The 17,967-nt window shown below is 39.2% G+C and overlaps 1 protein-coding gene, 1 long non-coding RNA gene and 1 pseudogene across 3 annotated transcripts in view; 1 reads left to right on the top strand and 2 right to left on the bottom strand.

Annotated features, from left to right (window-relative positions):
* Positions 1-1,333: 1,333 nt before the first annotated feature.
* On the bottom strand, positions 1,334-2,423 carry LOC121019150 (store-operated calcium entry regulator STIMATE-like; annotated as a pseudogene).
* A 1,993-nt stretch (positions 2,424-4,416) lies between these two features.
* LOC121019099 (uncharacterized) lies at positions 4,417-5,782 on the bottom strand. The gene is made up of 2 exons (XR_005785455.1): positions 5,551-5,782; positions 4,417-4,688 (listed from the first exon to the last, which is right to left on the bottom strand). It is a non-coding gene; the product is annotated as an uncharacterized LOC121019099 (long non-coding RNA).
* Positions 5,783-5,871: 89 nt separating this feature from the next.
* Positions 5,872-17,967, top strand: part of ACTR2 (actin related protein 2) — a 38,674-nt gene continuing 26,578 nt past the window's right edge. Inside the window, exons 1-3 of one of the 2 annotated variants that reach the window (XM_040458249.1) lie at positions 5,872-6,029; positions 14,233-14,343; positions 16,410-16,424. In XM_040458249.1, coding sequence (XP_040314183.1) covers positions 5,982-6,029; positions 14,233-14,343; positions 16,410-16,424 — 174 coding nt within the window. In that variant the 5' untranslated portion in view covers positions 5,872-5,981. The remainder of the gene's footprint in view (positions 6,030-14,232; positions 14,344-16,409; positions 16,425-17,967) is intronic. The other variant, XM_040458250.1, reaches the window with a different exon arrangement.

The raw sequence follows: 17,967 nt of genomic DNA, 5'->3' as shown, positions 1-17,967 counted from the left end.
ACTGTGGAAATCATTTATATCTATAAATTCTGGAGAGAAAAGAGTTTATTATTTTTATTATTTTACTTCAATACTAGAAGACATTGTTTTCCTTTTCAATTCAAGCATGATACATATCTAAGAATACAAGTGTATTTTAACATTGTTTTACTCTATAACCATAAAAATATACCAATCCATTTCCACCTAAGCACAGAGGATAAATCAGGTCCAAGTGAAATGCTAGAATTACTCCAGGAAAGTCATCCCCAACTGGGATGCCAAGTGGGGCTTAAGGTTCATGACAGATCTGGAGTTTCCAAAAATCCTAAGGGTAAACAAAATTCAGGCTTTGGAGTCAGCCAGGCATGTGATTAATCATAGTTCGGATATATTATAGTTAGGTGAATTTGGGCAGGTAACTTAATTTTTTTAAACAACTTTGTTGAAATTATAAAATATATTTTACATATCTCAAATGTACAGTGTGATGATTTTTAGTAAATGTATATAGTTGTGCAACCATCACCAAAATCTAGTTTTAGAACATTTTCATTTCCCTATAAAGTTCTCTCATGCCTATTCTCAGCCAAACCTAGATCCCAGCCCCAGCCATCACTGATCCACTTCCTTTATCTACAAGTTTGCTTTTTCTAGAAATTTAATATAAATGGAATTATACAATATGTAGTTTTTTGCATCTGGCATAATGTTTGTTAGGGTCATCCATGTTTATAGTATGTATTGTTTTCTTTTTATTGCTCGATACTATTGTATTGTATGCATATACCACATAGTTTACTCATTCACAAATTGATGGACATTAGAATTGTTTAACATTTTGCCTATTATAAGTAATGCTGCTATGAACATTTGTGTACGAGTCTGTGGAAATAGGTTTTCATTTCTCTTGGGCATATACTTAGGAGTGGAATCGCTGGGTATGCTAATTTTATATTTAAATTTTTTCAAAAACTACCAAATTGTTTTCCAAAGTGGCTGCACCATTGTACCTTCCCACCAGCAATGGAGGGCTCCAGTTTCTCCACATCCAACATGTGTTATTTTCTGTCTTTTTGATCACAGATATTCTAGTGTGGGTATGATACGGTATCTCATTATATGGTTTTTTTTACACTTGCATATTTTCCTCACTGTAATGCCTTCAACTACCACGTTCCCCTCAGTATTGGTGGGTCCTCCCATAGTATTCTGGGAGTGAGCAGAGATAGCAAGAGGAGTGGAGGTAGAAGAGGCAGGGAAGAGTAAGAGAGACGGGAAGGACACTGTGGAGTGACTGCTGGCCCACCAGGCAGCTGGCTGGGCCCCCAAACCTGACCTCAGCATGGGAATATCATACTGGCAACAGTAAGCGGTGCTCCTTTTTCTCGGCAGCCTTCAGGGCATTGGTCTGCGCAGGTGCCCCTCCACGTTGCGCACCTCCATCTTGCCATCCGTTGAGATCAGGATCGCAGACTCCGACTCCTTGTAGGTGGGACTCAGCCCTCCGGCAGTGGACCTTGCTCTCCTCCCTTGAGTCCTGATTGGCTCCCCTTTCCTCTAGTTTAGCTTTCGTCCTCCCCTTTCTCCTGAAGTTGTTCACTATCCAAAACATCAAAGCATTGACGAGGAAGGGGATGATCAGCATGATGATGGCCAGTTTCAGGTCTGAGTTTTCAGGGGACTCAATAGGGCCACCTTTTCCCACTGATGTGTGAAGAGGATGATGAAGACAACAGACTTTTAAAAAGTCTTGATCATGGTGTTAAAAAGCACACTGCCTTAGGCTCTGCACTGCAGAAGTTCTCCACGTTCATCGGAACGGGGACTCTCACTGCTGCCACTCTATCAACACGCAGACGGACTTGCACGCCCATGTAGGTGAGCAGCATGCCCACAGTTATGTCCCAAGAGGAAGCTGAAGTGAACAAGGATCCTCTTCAATGAGACCTGCTAGGTTTGCAAAGTGGATGGACAGCATAATTATGGCTTGTTTGGAAGTATCTAAAAATCGTATCTTCTTTCATGCTTTAGTTCTTTGGTTTGAGCTTCAATGTGCTGAAGGCCACTGCCCAGAGCAGCCCTGCAGGAAGATGCTGAAACTGCGCAGGAGTGCAAGGCTTTCGCCTAGCAGCTCCCACCAACCAGCAGGGCCACCTGCCCTGCAGTCCCAGCTGTTCCTGGGGAGGCCCTGCATTGACTACCTGGCAGAGGGGCACCAAAGCCAGCCCACCTGTGGCCTTGCTGCCTGCAGGCCACCACTCTCATTAGGGTTTTCATTTGTATTTCCTCAAGGATTAATGATGTTGAGCATCTTTCCATGTGCTTGTTAGCCATTCATAAAACTTCTTGGGTGAAATGTCTATTCAAATCCTTCACCCACTTTAAAATTAGATAATATGTCTTACTATTGTTGTCCTTAATTTATTCTGGATATAAGTCCTTTGTTGGATATATGATTTGCAAATATTTTCTCCTAGTCTGTGGCTTCTTTTTTTCTTTTCTTTTTCTTAATACATCAATAAAAAGTTTTAAATTTCTGATAAGTCCAGTTTATCATTTTTTTTTTATGAATCATGATTTTGGTGTTGTAGCCAAGCAATCTTTGCTTACCTCAACATCAAAAGATTTTTCTTGTCCTTTCTTCCAGAATGTATAGAGTTTTAGCTCTTCTAAATTTAAATCTATGATCCATTTGAATTAATGTTTGTGTATAGTGTGAAATAAGGGTCAAAATTCTTCTTTTATCCTCCACATACAAGAATATCCAATTGTCCCAGCACTATTTGTTAAAAAAAAAAATAAAGATTACCCTTTGCCATTGAATTGTTTTAGCACGCTCGCTGGAAATCAATTGGCCATAAATGTAAAAGTTTATTTCTGGGCTATTCTGTACCATTGATCTGTACGTCCATCCTTGTGCCAATACCACATTGTCTTAATTACCATAGCTTTATAACAAGTTTTGACATCAGTGGAAGTCTGCCACTTTTGCTTTGCTTTTTTTTTTTTTTAATTTTTTTTTTCAACGTTTATTTATTTATTTGGGACAGAGAGAGACAGAGCATGAACGGGGGAGGGGCAGAGAGAGAGGGAGACACAGCATCGGAAACAGGCTCCAGGCTCTGAGCCATCCGCCCAGAGCCTGACGCGGGGCTCGAACTCACGGACCGCGAGATCGTGACCTGGCTGAAGTCGGACGCTTAACCGACTGCGCCACCCAGGCGCCCCTGCTTTTCTTTTTCAAAATCGTTTTGGCTATTCTGATTCTTTTGCATTTCTGTATACATTTTAGGATCAAACTTGTCAATTTCTAAAATGAAATAAAGTCTGTTGGGATTTTGATAGAGATTACATTCGAATTTATAGATTAATTTGGAATGAACTGTCATCTTAACAATGGATGTTCAACCCACGAACATGGTATATTTACTTACCTAGATCTTCTTTGATTTCTTTCAACAATGTTTCAGTGTTCAGTGTATAGGCCTTGCATTTAATTTATTTGGAGTTTTCTGATGTTCGTGGAAATGGAATTGTTTTCTTAATTTCATTTTCAGATTGTTCACTAATGACGTATGAAAATATATGGATTTCTGTTATGTAAGCTTCTATCCTACCACCTTGCTAACCTTAATTTTTTAAAGCCCCCATTTCTCATGTGTAAAATAGGGATATTTACCTAGTAAGATTTTTGTGTGGAATAATGTATGTAAAATCGCCACAGAAGGCTAGAAATGAAGTCTCCCTCCCCTCCCCCCACCAAAATAATTGCCTTAAAATGTATGATCACATTATTTTGAGGAAAGTGAAATGACCAGGTTGTGCCTGGTGTAGAAGGCAGGAGCCAGTTACCAATAGTACTGAATCTGAATTTGCGTAATCAAGGGGTTTGCTGCATTTTCATTAGTGTAGTGAATAGATATTTGTTGATACTTTCTATCATCTGCATGTATTGTTTCTATAATTGTAAGAAAACAAAAATTATAATTTCCTTAAAAGTAAAAAATAAAAGTTTGAAATTTAATTTCATAGAGAGGAAAATTAAAAGGACACAGAAATGTTTGAGTTCAATTTGCTCAGACCAAATAAATATACTTCCAGGAGGAAAATGGCACAGTGTTGGGCACTGGGGCCACAAAAGGAAGATGTGTAGTTTGTGAACGAATGCACTGTTTAGCAGGCTGAGGTACCTTAACCACTACTGAAGCAGGTGCGGGGAAGACATATTTCCGAGGACTCCTGTCTGTTCTAATTTCTCAAACTTCCAACAATTATGGCAGATTTTAATCTATTTTATATGTTGAGGTTCCATGTAAGATTAAATTAGAATAAAGTCGCCTATGCCTTTATGACAGTGTAGAAACCACTGGTCTAAGAACAGAACAAAGTGAAAATTGAGAGGCAGCCTAGTATTATAATACTGGACTGAAGGGCTCATGATCCAGGTTTTATTCTAGTCCCTGTACATGTACAGCCATATGAAAGGCACAATTCTAGTTCTCACCTCTCAAAAATGATGGCATTTTTTCTAGATAAATTTTAATATCACTCATCCAATATCTGTTGAGTGTGATAAGGACAAAAATATTATTCACATACCCACGGTAAACTAATAGTGAAGAAAGAGAGTAAAGAGCATCTTGAGGGTTATCCAGCAAAGTCTTCATAGATGTGACAACTGGGTTTAGAGCATGAGCAGAAGTCTCCTGATTGACGAAAAAGGTAAAGGCATTATAAATAGAAAGAACTATATATTTAAAGGTATTTAATTAGTAACAAATAGCCACCACTGAATGGATACTTTATGCATTTTATCCTCACAACCACCCATGGAAGTAGAGGTTAGTATTCCTATTAAGCAAGATGTCCAAAATCACAAAATTCTTGAGTGTCAGGGCCATATCTGAAACTCGGGTTGTCTGATTTCAAAGCCGAGACTCTGGGTTCAAAAAGTACATCCACTGGGGCGCCTGGGTGGCGCAGTCGGTTAAGCGTCCGACTTCAGCCAGGTCACGATCTCGCGGTCCGTGAGTTCGAGCCCCGCATCAGGCTCTGGGCTGATGGCTCGGAGCCTGGAGCCTGGAGCCTATTTCCGATTCTGTGTCTCCCTCTCTCTGCCCCTCCCCCGTTCATGCTCTGTCTCTCTCTGTCCCAAAAATAAATAAAAAACGTTGAAAAAAAATTAAAAAAACAAAACAAAACAAAACAAAAAGTACATCCACTGAAGAAGAGTGAAGCAATGTGCTGTTGGAAGGGAGGTGGTGAGCGAGGACGCCGAAAAGGTAGGCACCCACTCCTGCTCGCTTGACTATGAGCAAATTGGGTAAAAAGGGGTTGGGCTGGAATTGGGAGACATCGAATATAAACGCATGATTTCATGTGTGTGTATCCATCCCCGCTCTGCTCATTAAAAAGGCCTAAAAGCTATGATACACCAAGCCACGTTCATTGGTCGTCAGCGGGGAAGTCCAGGTTTACTTCCCATGCCCTCCGCCCTCCCGGCTGTCTCTCCTCGCTACATTCCACTGCCATCTCGCAACAGATCCAGGGTCTTTCTCCTGCCTGCACCTTTTGCAGACCGGTAAGCGACCCCCTCAACTCCTGCAACGCCTTTGGCCGACGCATCCGCCAGATCTGCCGCCATTACGGCCGGGAGAAGATCCAGGAACTAAAAGCGGTGGGGAAGAACCTGGGTGGGCGGTAACCCGTACGCCTGAGCTGGAACAGAAGCTGAAGCCAGAGTTGTAGGCGGGGCCTCAGTTGCAGGCTCCATCTCTTATTGGAGCGTACTGCTGCCAGTCTCGGCCCCCTCCCTCCCACCTCCACCGCTTCCGTGCAGGCTGTGTCTTAAATGGCGGGTGGGGCCGGGCAGTGACTTCCGGTTGGGGGAAGAAAGTTGGGCTGAAGGAGGGGCTGTGAAAGAGGAGGAGGAAGAGGAAAGGGCCGGGCAGCAGGGGCTGTAGGTCGTTCGGCGGCGGCGGCTCTCTTCCGGGCGGACGATGGACAGCCAGGGCAGGAAGGTGGTGGTGTGCGACAACGGCACCGGGGTAAGAGCTCGGCGGAGAAGCCGTGGCCAACAGGCCCGGGCGGGGATGTGCTAGTGGCGCGCCGGCCCTCGGCGCCCAGGGTTGCACCCCTGGGCCCTCCGGCCGCCGGGGCCAGGGGCGCGAGGCAGCTCTTCCGGCCTCTGCGGGCGTGGGGAGCTAGCGGACAGAGTCCAGCCCTGGTGTCCCCGAGCCTGCCACCCCTGCGGCTCGGGTCAGGGCGGCGGGCGAGGCCGACGCTGGACGGGGGATCCAGTCTGCTGCCCGGCAGGGGCCGGCTCCGCGCCCGAGCGGGGACAGTTTGGCTAAAGGACTGGAGGGGTAAAAAGGCTGGGTAGGTTTGTTCCTTGAGGGTTCCATTCCCCAGGGTCGCTGGTTGTGTCGAAAGGAGAAAGAACCCAGAGGCCTTCCTCTTCCTGTATAGTGGAAGATACCGAACGGGAGGCAGGAAACGGGTTTAAAGAAAAAAAAAAAAAAAGGGGGAAGTACTGTCATGCAATGAGCCGCAGCCCTTTCGCAGTTTTTGGGGGGCGGGGGGGGGGGGGGAGTTTAGCAGAGCATCATTTACTTTTTGCTCTGCATACTGGGAATTTGGCCCCGGTGCAGCCCCACAGAGACAGTATGTTCCATTGATATTGGGAGATCTAGGACCTTTCAAGGCCCAAGTATTAATTTTGGACCTTAGAGGAAGTTGATTAGTTTTGGTATTCCCCCCGCCTTCATTTTTTTCCTTAGGTGCAGAACACAGACCATATTAGATGTTAGATTAGATCCTAAAAGGGAAGTGATTATAAAAATCTGGCTAAAACACTGATTTAGAAATCACTTGAAAGTTGTTACTTTCAACCCCCCACCCAAAAGAAAACTTACTTAGGGCAGCACATTAGAAGACAGAAATGTTACTTATTCGGGATGAGATCGATAGTGATCATTTCCCCCTACATTACCGTGATTTCTAACCATTTTGGAGTTGCAGTATTTTGTAACTTTCCTCCTCTTTTCCATGAATGTGACATGTGAATTTAAAAAATAGGCTTCCACTTATGGAATGAGTAAATCACAGGGATGACAGGTGCTGCATAGGGATTATAGTCATTGGTATTGTGATAGCATTATATGGTGATAGATGGTAGCTACACTTGTGGTGAGTGTAGCATAACATAAAGAGTTGTCAAATCACTATGTGTGCCCTGAAAAAAAAAAAAAAAGATTTTACTTGAAATTATTTTAGAAACTGGATTGTTGAGAGGAAAAAAGGAGCTGATATTTACTGACGTAACACTGCCCGTACTGTGCTACAGACTTTTACAAGCAATGATTATACTAGTTTTATATGAACTAAGTTGAAAACACGAGAGTAAGAAGAGTTCTCATATGAGACATCCATACAAAATGGCATGCTTAAAAAAAAGATCCACTGCTATGGAAACATGTCTAAGACTTACTGGTTAAGTTTTTAAAAAGTTTTAGAATGATCCCGTTTGTGTGAGTGTTCTTTATTAAATACGTTTATGTAAGACCACAAACTTGTACCTGAAAGTTTTAGAGGGAAAGGTATGTTCGTAGTAGTTACCTGTGAGACTGGGGATAAGTGTGTATTACTTTTACAGTTGAAGGTGCTTTTAAAAAATATAGTAACCTGATTCCCCCTGTAGCCTCAAATTGACCTCTAACTAAATTTAAAGCTTCAAAGATTGAATTTAAAATATTTTGTTTTGTAAATACGCCTGATATTCTCTTTAGAAATCATGGGGCGCCTGGGTGGCTCAGTCAGTTGAGCATCCGACTTCAGCTCAGGTCATGATCTCACAGTCCCTGGGTTCGAGCCCCGCGTCAGGCTCTGTGCTGACAGCTTGGAGCCTGGCGACTGCTTCAGATTCTGTGTCTCCTTCTCTTTCTGCCCCTCCCTTGATTGTGCTCTGTCTCCATCTCTCAAAAATGAATAAACATTAAAAAATTTTTTTTTAGAAATCAGAGACAGTTGTATTTCAATGGATTCCTCCTCTTTGAAGGGTAACCAACCCTGTGTTTTGTAGTGTATGAGTTTTTTGATATTCGATTAGAATAGAAATGTTAGCCATGAATTCATTTGTTACTATTTTATTGGTTTACCTTTGATAGAAAGCTGATTGTATGTTATTGATTAGTCTTATGGCTAATCCATAATTTAAGAATTGTGCCTTAAAACAAAAGATCAATTACTATGACATAAAGGAAAAATGTAGTTAATTTGAACAAAAATTTATGTACTGGTGTTATATTTCTAGTTATTTTAATTTTTTTTCCAGATTTTCTATAGACATGATTGTCTTCAAGTGAAGAAACAGTTCTGGTGTGATATGTAGCTAGGAATGCTGTGATATTTCTGAAAATTTAGAGGATCCTAAATTTTTTTTTTAATGTTTATTTATTTTTGAAGGAGAAGAGAGACCTAGCATGAGCTGGGGAAGGGCAGAGAGAGAGGGAGACTGAGAATCCGAAGCAGGCTCCCAGCTCCCAGCTGTCAGCATAGAGCCCGACATGGGGCTCAAACTCACGTACTGTGAGATCATGACCTGAGCTGGAGTTGGACGCTTAACCGACTGAGCCATCCAGGCGCCCCATAGAGGATTCTAAATATAGAAATTCTAGATTTCTTACTGCTTATACTTGATAGTCATCTTGATTTTGTTTAGGTACCTGAAGCTATAGTGAGTTATCTACAATTAAATATTACAGAAGATATTCGTATGTGAGTACTTGTTTTCCGAAAGCAACTTGCCTCTTGTACATTTTAGGTTTTAAACTTAGGCTATTTGAGAAGTTGATTTTTTTTAACCCCTCTGTCAGGCCCTAATTTGAATGCTCTAAGAGTGGGTGAGTTCTTATGATCACGTGCCAGATTTGGTCCTGCCTTTCTTCCTCACTAGCTCCCACCTATACCAGGGTCTCCCTCATTAGGGTAGCCCAGAGGAGGAAAACTCATCTGATTCCAATAATTCATGCATTCCATCTTCATAACCATTCAAACCTAACACAGAGTTAGCTCCCTCTAAATAGAGCTACTGAAAATGGCCAGATAGGTGAAAGTCTGGAGATCTGCTTAGGTTTAGCTGTCTTTCAAGAGTTGGCCCAGATCCCTGATGTGTATTGTTACCAAAGTTGGGTGATTTTATCAGCCCTGAGATAGCTCACTGACCAGGAAGACTTCTGTGGCTACTGTGTGACTGGTACAATTTTAGGGTCTAGTGATGCAAAGTAGCTTATAGTGCTAGAATAACTATACTTTCGTTTATAATTCTCAGCTTTGTTGTTGTTTATGACCTGCTTCATCAGATTTATGCTAATTTATATGTTGAACTTAGGAGTACTTGAAGTGTAAACAAACCAAAAACAAATTTGGCTTCGCTCTGCAAAATGCTTTGGAATAGAATAAGTATTTTGGTGGTTTAAGATCAGAATAGTCACTAGGTAATTAAATTAATGATTATGTCAACACCATCAAACTAAATTAATAAAGGAAAAATACAAATTAAATGAGCCCAAGTGAGGCTTTGTAAATCCCAGTTTATTATTTGAGGGGATAAAGGTACTTTTAGAGCAAATGTAGATGGATTTTTTTAATTTTTGCTTGAAAGAACATTACACTGTTCATGTTCTTACCATTTGATGACTCAGTGGCAAGTAAGGGAGCCAGTTCAAACCACAGTGCTATGAAGAGGAAACTATATATGGTAAAATCTATTTCTTAAACACACAATGGGAGAACTAAGTGCAAGTCTTAAAATGATTAGAGTAGGGGAGGTACTTCAAGGATTGAAAGGATACTAATTGAGTAGTTTGGAAAAGACTATTTTCTTTGCATTTTATTACATGAATTAAATTTTTTTTTTAAGTACTGACTTTTTGCAAGAAGGGAAATGCTGGATTGTCTGTTCACTTTGTGTTATTAAGAAATAGATTATTTTAATTAAATTCTTGTTATAGCTATTAATGCTTTTGCATTTGAAATAATGCAAAAGAGTGCAGCTATTGTCGTTTTGACTAAGTATCTAATACCCTGTAGGAGCGCTCTCGCCGGATTGCTATGGCAGCATCTGTTTCCAATAAGCTACTGCTTAAGCTGAATGAGTAATTTCATTAATAAGTGATTGATATCTTTGAATTAAAGCCAAATTTCCTTTTGTTTTGTAAAGCACAAATAAGTAGGTTTACAGTTGGTTTTATAGTTTCAGAGGGTCTCAAATTTCAGGGAGGTCTTCTTATGTTAGTCACTTGGCAACTATTGTATCCCTTAAAATATGCTCAAAAAAGAATTTTAAGATATAAACCACCCATCTGAACATTTATAATCAGTAAACATTGACTATTGTGATTATTTATGGATTTGCCATGTTGCATGTTCCTGAGTATGTGTAGCTCAGAATGAGAGGGGAGGCATGTCAACCTTCACTGCCATCCCCCTGCACCAGGAGTTGATTTATTTCCTATGCCAGGCTCATCCTCCCACCTCCAGTTTTTAATGATTTCTCTCTTAAATCATTTGTTTATGTTTAATATGCTGAAGATGACCCTTACAAATTTGTTGATTCTTTTTTCAGTCATTCTGCAATTTCTTTAAAAACATAGATAAGTGAGCATTTTCAGCTACGTGAATGGACAGTTTTGGCCCATGCAGTGTCCTTATCTGTTCATTACTTTGAGGTAAACATAAGAATTTAATATCTGCATAGTATTTACTTTCTATATTTGGAATATAAGGTAAATTATGACCAGTGCTGATACTGGGCTGATGCTCATGACAGATTTTATTTATATAGAAATTTGGGTATGGTTGGAATAATAATGACAAGAGATTCGCTGTCCTTCTGTCTCATTTCAGTTCATATCAAGTGAGCTGAATTTTGACTTAAGGACAAAAGAGTTTAGGATTTAGAAGAGTGTGAGAGGTTTTATTTTTTTCCTCTTAATGTGAACGTACTTGAAAATATTAGATATTATTCATTTCCTCTGTGGCAGTTGTCTTTCCAACTCCTGGGTCTCACTGATAAATATTTGAAAAGACATCTTGTAAAAATGGATCAGCACTACTGAATTCCATTTAACACTCCTTTAGGGTAAGAATATATTGTAGTTCTTCACTGTCAACCACTGTTCAAGTGGAGAAGTAGGTATGAGCAAACAAGTAATCTGTTCCTTATGCCATCATATTGTACTACTGCCTTGAAAGATAATCCAATAAGTAGTTTTAGAAATGGGTATCTGTAACTGAAAAATTCCCCAGCCTTGGTGGCTCAGAGGTAAACTGACCAGGACTAGGTTTTGTGGATTTGGAAGAAAATGTATATGAACAGTATGTTTTATGTAGATTCTAGAATGTAAATATGAACTGTGAGGGTAGGAATTCAGGTGGTATTTCAGACAGATTTTTTTCATAGCGTTAATCTGCATAAGTCATGACTTTAACATATTTTAAAAGCTCTATTTATAAAAGTCTTACAATTCATTTGAAATTCTGGATGGCAGAATGTTCTTAGCTATTTATAATTAAATGTGGTTCATCAAAATTTCCACCAAGGTTGTTGTAGAGATCTTTGAAATAAGAAAATTCTGTATTTTGGGGAGTTAGTCAAAAGTCGGTAAGTTTAAGATTGTTGCTAACTTTTACCACCATCAAATAAAACTGTTCCTTGTAGATAGTAGCTTTCTGTCAAGGGGTAGGTTAAAAGTTTCTGTCAGCCTTTTTGTTATTGCTGTCATGTGTCACATTCGGATACTGTTTTTCTCCTTAATTCTCGGAGAATGTATGGTGCCTGGAGCCATGAACAATGCACTTTTTCTCAATATGAAACATATGCTCTGTATTAAAATAATCACACGGGGCACCTGGGTGGCTTAGTCAGCTAGGCATCCGACTCTTGATTTTGGTTCAGGTCATGATCTCATGGTTCATGCGATTGAGCCCTGTTTTGGGCTCTGTGCATGGAGCCTGCTTGGGATTCTGTCTCTCTCTACCTCTACCCCTCCCCTGCTTGCTCTCTCTCAAAATAAATAAGCATTTAAAAAAAATAATCGCAGTATCATACTCACAAAACAACAACAAAACGTCTAGTTTTTATTGATCAATTATATAGTATGCACTTAACTATATGCCAGACACTGTTCTAGGCACTTGGGATTCATCAATAGACACAAACATCCTTGCACATTGAATAGAGACTTGTTAAAGAAGAGAGTAGAGACTATGATTACATATCCTGTTCTGTAGCTTCCTCCTCTTGCCCTGAAGTTTTAATTGCATTTTCCTTGCAATGACTGCTCTTAAAAGTAAGACTAAACAGACTATATTATTGGTATAAGAATTAAAAACCCTTGGTTTGGGGCGCCTGGGTGGCTCAGTCAGTTGAGCGTCTGACTCTGGATTTCGTCTCAGGTCATGATCCCAGGATCGTGGGATTGAGCTCCGCATCAGGCTCCTCTCTCTCTCTCTCTCTCTCTCTCTCTCTCTCTCTCTCTCTCTCTTTCTCTCCCCCTCTCTCCCCTCCTCTGCCCCTCTCCTTGCTTGCACTCACTCTCTCTGAAATAAAAAACAAAACAACAAAAAACCTTGTTTCTATTTTCAGTTTACTGTAGTTGTTAAATTTCCTAGTGTATCAGTTTCTTAAACATTATCAGAGTCAATGTTATGCCCTCATTGAAGGAGTACACTGTCTGAATATAAAATTATGTTACCTGGTATTACTAACCATCTAAATATGAAAATATAAATGGTAAAAAAAAAAATGCCTAATAGGGGCAGCTGGGTGGCCCAGTTGGTTAAGCGTCCGACTTCAGCTCAGGTCATGATCTCACAGTCCGTGAGTTCAAGCCCGGTGTCAGGCTCTGTGCTGACAGCTCAGAGCCTGGATCCTGTTTCGGATTCTGTCTCTCTCTCTCTCTGCCCCTCCCCTGCTTGTGCTCTGTCTCAAAAATAAATAAAAACATTTTTAAAAATGCCTAATAAATGTTTGTGTTAACGTGATGCTAGTCCAGATGCCATTTCTTCCCCCCGCTATTTTGATAAATTTTGCTTAAGGGAATTGCCAGAGATGAATGAAAGCCTGCTTTAGAATTGAAGCTTTAGGGGGCACCTTGGTGGCTAGTCAGTTAAGCATCTGACTCTTGATTTCAGCTCAGGTCCTTGTCTCGTGGTTTGTGAGATTGAGCCCTGAACTGGGCTTTGTGCTGACAGTTTACAGCCGGCTTAGGATTCTCTCTCTCCTCTCTCTGTCCCCTCCCCCCTCACATTCTCTCTCTCAAAAAAAAAAAAAAAAAAAAAAAAAAAATTGAAGCTTTAGTTCTGTTCAGTTTCTAACGTTTCTCTTTTTAAAAATTCTTAGCATTTGTTGAGTGAATCTGTCCATTTCCCACTTGTGTGACCACTGTGTGCTGAGGTCTCTTTGAGTCATTGGGCTCCACCATGAACTGCTCAGGTTAAGCTCCCTGCTTTCCTGAGACTTTCTCTGTACTGGGAGATTTAAGCACTAATTAAGCAGTTAACTGGCAAGTAAACATGAACTCTGGAAGTAGTCACTGCCATAAAGGAAATAAAAGGAGGATGATAGGTTGGGTGACTACTTTGGATAATTTGAAAGCACCAAAAGTTTAAAATATTGCATAAATGTAAAGTGGTATTTTTCAAATGCTTTTTTATTTTTATTCTTTATTTAAAAAAAATTTTTTAATGTTTTATTTTTGAGAGAGTGTGGGGGAGGGGCAGAGAGAAGAAGGAGACACAGAATCTGAAGCCGACTCTGGGCTCTAAGCCATCAGCACAGAACCCGGATGCGGGGCACAAACCCACAAACTGTGAGATCATGACCTTGAGCCAAAGTTGGATGCTTAAGTGACTAAGCCATCCAGGAGCCCCTCAGATGCTGTTTTTTTTTGTGGTTTTTTTTAATTTTTTTTTTCAACGTTTTTATTTATTTTTGGGACAGAGAGAGACAGAGCATGAACGGGGGAGGGGCAGAGAGAGAGGGAGACACAGAATCGGAAACAGGCTCCAGGCTCTGAGCCGTCAGCCCAGAGCCCGACGCGGGGCTCGAACTCCCGGACCGCGAGATCGTGACCTGGCTGAAGTCGGACGCTTAACCGACTGCGCCACCCAGGTGCCCCATCAGATGCTGTTTTTAAATGGACATAGTAAATACCTCGACACTAACCCACTTTTACTATTCTCTTCCAGTTTGTGAAGTGTGGATATGCAGGCTCTAACTTTCCAGAACACATCTTCCCAGCTTTGGTTGGAAGACCTATTATCAGATCAACCACCAAAGTGGGAAACATTGAAATCAAGGTAATATTTGATTTATTGATAAATGAGGATCAAAACTTGTGAGGGGTTCTTTGAATTAAGTAGTTTTAAGATATGATGCCATGAAAAGCAAAGAGGGAGGACTGAATTTCTTGTATTTTTAATTTATATCAACACTTGAAGAAAGGCACAAAGACTGAAATTAATTTCATCTGACTTTAAGTATGACTGATGCCATTACTCTCTGGAGTAAACTCTTAATAAGATTTCTATATTGATGTGAATATTATATTAGTGACTCAAAGTTCTGTTACGTATAATGTTTAAAAGAAATCAGCCTGATATTTTTATGTCTTTCAATTCCATATATTTTTCATTATATGTTAGTGTCTATTTGGGACCTAAGACTTTTCATGTTCTCATGGCCTGATCTTCCTACTTTTGAATATAGCTAGTCAGGAAAACATAGGATATCAATTTTATTGGTTTCTTTTTTCACTAATATAATAACTGACTTCCATAGTGTGCAGGAGGAAGCCCCGCAAGTCTTTATTTGGCCTTGCATTATTTATCTTCCCATGAGGAGAGAGGAGGGAAAGTTGTCATTGCCTACTCACTGTACTTAACATGAGAGACTGGACATTAAGGATGATAAGACTTTTCTCTGTATTCAAGGGATTGGAAATCAAGTGGGAGTTACGATATTAAAAAAAAAAAAAAGAAAAGAAATAGAACAATCAAAAGGTCGTTGGTCACCAATTGCCTTAAATTCTTCAGGTGGCCTAGGGATCTGATTATAAACGATGCAGTTGAATTTAGGGGCCTGTTTACTGAGTGAATTGTGACCAAGGTAGCATTGTTGGTCCTATCTGGACAGTCTGGCAAAACTTCAGTTAGATTATGAGTCATTTGAAATAGGAATTAGGATGTACCTCTTTGGGACATTTGTTTGAGATATCTAGGAAGGTGAAAATAGCTAGTAGAGATTAGCTACTTGGTAGCTCTCTGCCCTTGTTACTACAGAGTTGAGTTACACAGTGAATAAAAATACAACTGAAACTTAGGTTCTATGTTAAATTGTTAAAGACTTAAAACAATGAATGATTCTGGCCCCTGTTTTGTTATTTTCGGAACATTCAACATGATAATGGTTTTTTTCCAAGGTCTTTTGGGAAATTTAGGGGATACCTTATTCTCTTTTTGTGAGTGCCTTTCATTCTGATTGCATTTAATCTTAAATGAACGAGTTAAAATTTAACTGATGATAGTGATAAGGACAAACTTCTTTTAATGAAGTTGGAAGTCACACTTTTTATTCAGTATCAGGCTTTTAAAGAATGTCTTTTTTATATACTTTATGGATAATAACATTTTTGAGGTGTAAAGATACGTCATGTATAACCATTTTTATTCTCTAACATGGCAGAAATAATTACATATCTTTTCACTCCCACTTTCTTGCTTTTTAAGGCCAAGTGATAGAAATGAAACTAGCCCATATTCTACGACATTTTTGCTGAGGAATTCCCCAGTAGCATTTGCTTGTATGGTTTGTCATTCTGTGTTCTGTTGGCTCAGTTCTGTTCAATCTGCTCAGTCTTTTAAGTCTCTCAAGTTAATTTGTTCTTCCAGTAGAAAATAGTAAAAGAAATCTGTGTCAAATTTAACCGGACTACTAGCACTTTTGGTAAAAGCAGTCTAAACTCACCCTCTACCTACTCAGCTAGACCTTTTCTGTTATCATTTATTTTCCTTATTTAAGATTCTTAAATTCAGTAAAGAATTAAAGAAACTTGACTTTTTGGAATTCCTGTGCCTAGTGGATTGACTTATACTTTTTGTGTTTTGTTAGCTAAAATGTGGTGATAGACTAAAAACTGGAAACTTAAATTGTTTAATGAGTTAATTTTCATTCAGGAGTAATAACTGTCCATGTTACTTTGGCCCTAATTATTAACTCCGTAAAATATAGTACTGCATCTGACCTCTACCTAATTTGTCTCTATTGCTTGTTATGTTTAAAAATTTCAGTGAGGATTTTATTTAGGCCTTTTCTGACTCTTACTTCTACCTTCTCTTTCTTCACCTTTCTTGACCTGTTGAAGTAGAATAACAAAAAGATGGTAAGTGAGGTTACACACATGCTCTCTGTTTGTTTTCCACTTTTGCTTGATGGGACAGTAGTTGTTGTTTTGTGTCCCTGTAGTATTGGGGAGGGGGGTGATTCCATATTTTAATTTTAAGTACTTTGATTTTTAACCTTTTTCATTGCTTCAACTGGGTAGCAACTAATTAAGTCCTGTACTTTCCTGATTGCATACAATGGACCAAACCAGAACTAATTACTAACATAGTTTTGAATTGTTTTCCTTGTGTTTCTTGTAGATGAATGTTATAATTAAAATGGAATGTGGTGTGCGTAATATTAGAAACCAAGTAGCTTTATTTAGGATATGTATGATCCAGAGAATTGGGATGAAGTTGTTACATTTGGATAAATCTATTTTATTGATCAATGTTAAATTGAACATTGCCTGTCATAGTCTGTATATTTTTGCATTCCAGTTTGGTAGCACATATAGCATAGTATTTAATAAACTGGGCAAAATTGTAATAAGCAAATGAACTGTAGATAGTAAAAGGGGAGGAAAAGAGATTGACTTGTTTCCTATACCATTTTTATTGATGAGCAGATTTTACAACATTACTTGAGAATAAATAAGAAAAATGTGAAAGTCTTATAAGACTTTTCCATAAACAACAGATCTTCCCCCTAAATAAATACCATTGTGTGGCTCCTTTTTCTTTTGAACTCAAGATGGGCACATCCCAGACAATTCACTCTTTTAATATGTATTTTTTGTGATAGTCCTGAAGTGCTTCAGTAGTAGGTATTTTCAGGTTTGTCTGTTTTTGATACTATTTGTGAGCAGCTTTGACAGAGACTTTGGTTCTAAAGTGTGTTCACTGTTTTCCAATTGAGGTGACATTGTTCAAAATAATTCTTGGCAAATATAAGCTACACTGCCTGCTTTTCATAAAATATAAATGCCTTTGAAACAGCATCTCTGACAGTTACTGTGACTTCTTATTCTTTCAGGTAGTAGGTGATAGTTTAGGCTTGAAGTCCAGTGATGAGATGGGTGGTAAAAATCTAAGGTTCTGAGGTATGAGGGCAAGTTACAAAGCTCTTGGCACTTGCAAATTTGGGAAGTTGAAATGTTCTAGGGATGATTGTATGTTTTAGGATATTCTTAATTAAAATTTTTAGATAGAGATGAATTTTAAATTAGGTGCTTGAACTACTCACAAATACGTGTACTAATTTAATCGGTTAACACCTGTTTTCCATTTTAACTGTCCCTCCTCTTTGTTCAGAGGGATGGTAAAATATTCAATGCCAGATGTTTCTTTCAGTTAATTCTTTATAGTATGTGTGTTCTAGAAGTAGATAGATATTTTGAGATATTTTGTAGATATTTTGAGTTAGTGTTGGGTCAGACATATGTAAGTCCCTATTCCTGCATGGGAAAAAAAGTAAATATTCTGATGAAATCAGATCAGACTTATTCTAAATTTGTTGAAGTATAATTGTGAATGTATAATGATTATATAAGCCATCTAATTAATTAATTAATTAATTTTGTGCAACACGTAGAAAGATAC

The sequence above is a fragment of the Herpailurus yagouaroundi genome, unplaced genomic scaffold (assembly GCF_014898765.1).
Source record: "Herpailurus yagouaroundi ecotype Mexico unplaced genomic scaffold, PumYag 221, whole genome shotgun sequence".
Taxonomy (NCBI): Eukaryota; Metazoa; Chordata; class Mammalia; order Carnivora; family Felidae; genus Herpailurus; species Herpailurus yagouaroundi.
This window is presented reverse-complemented; position numbering and strand designations above follow the sequence as displayed.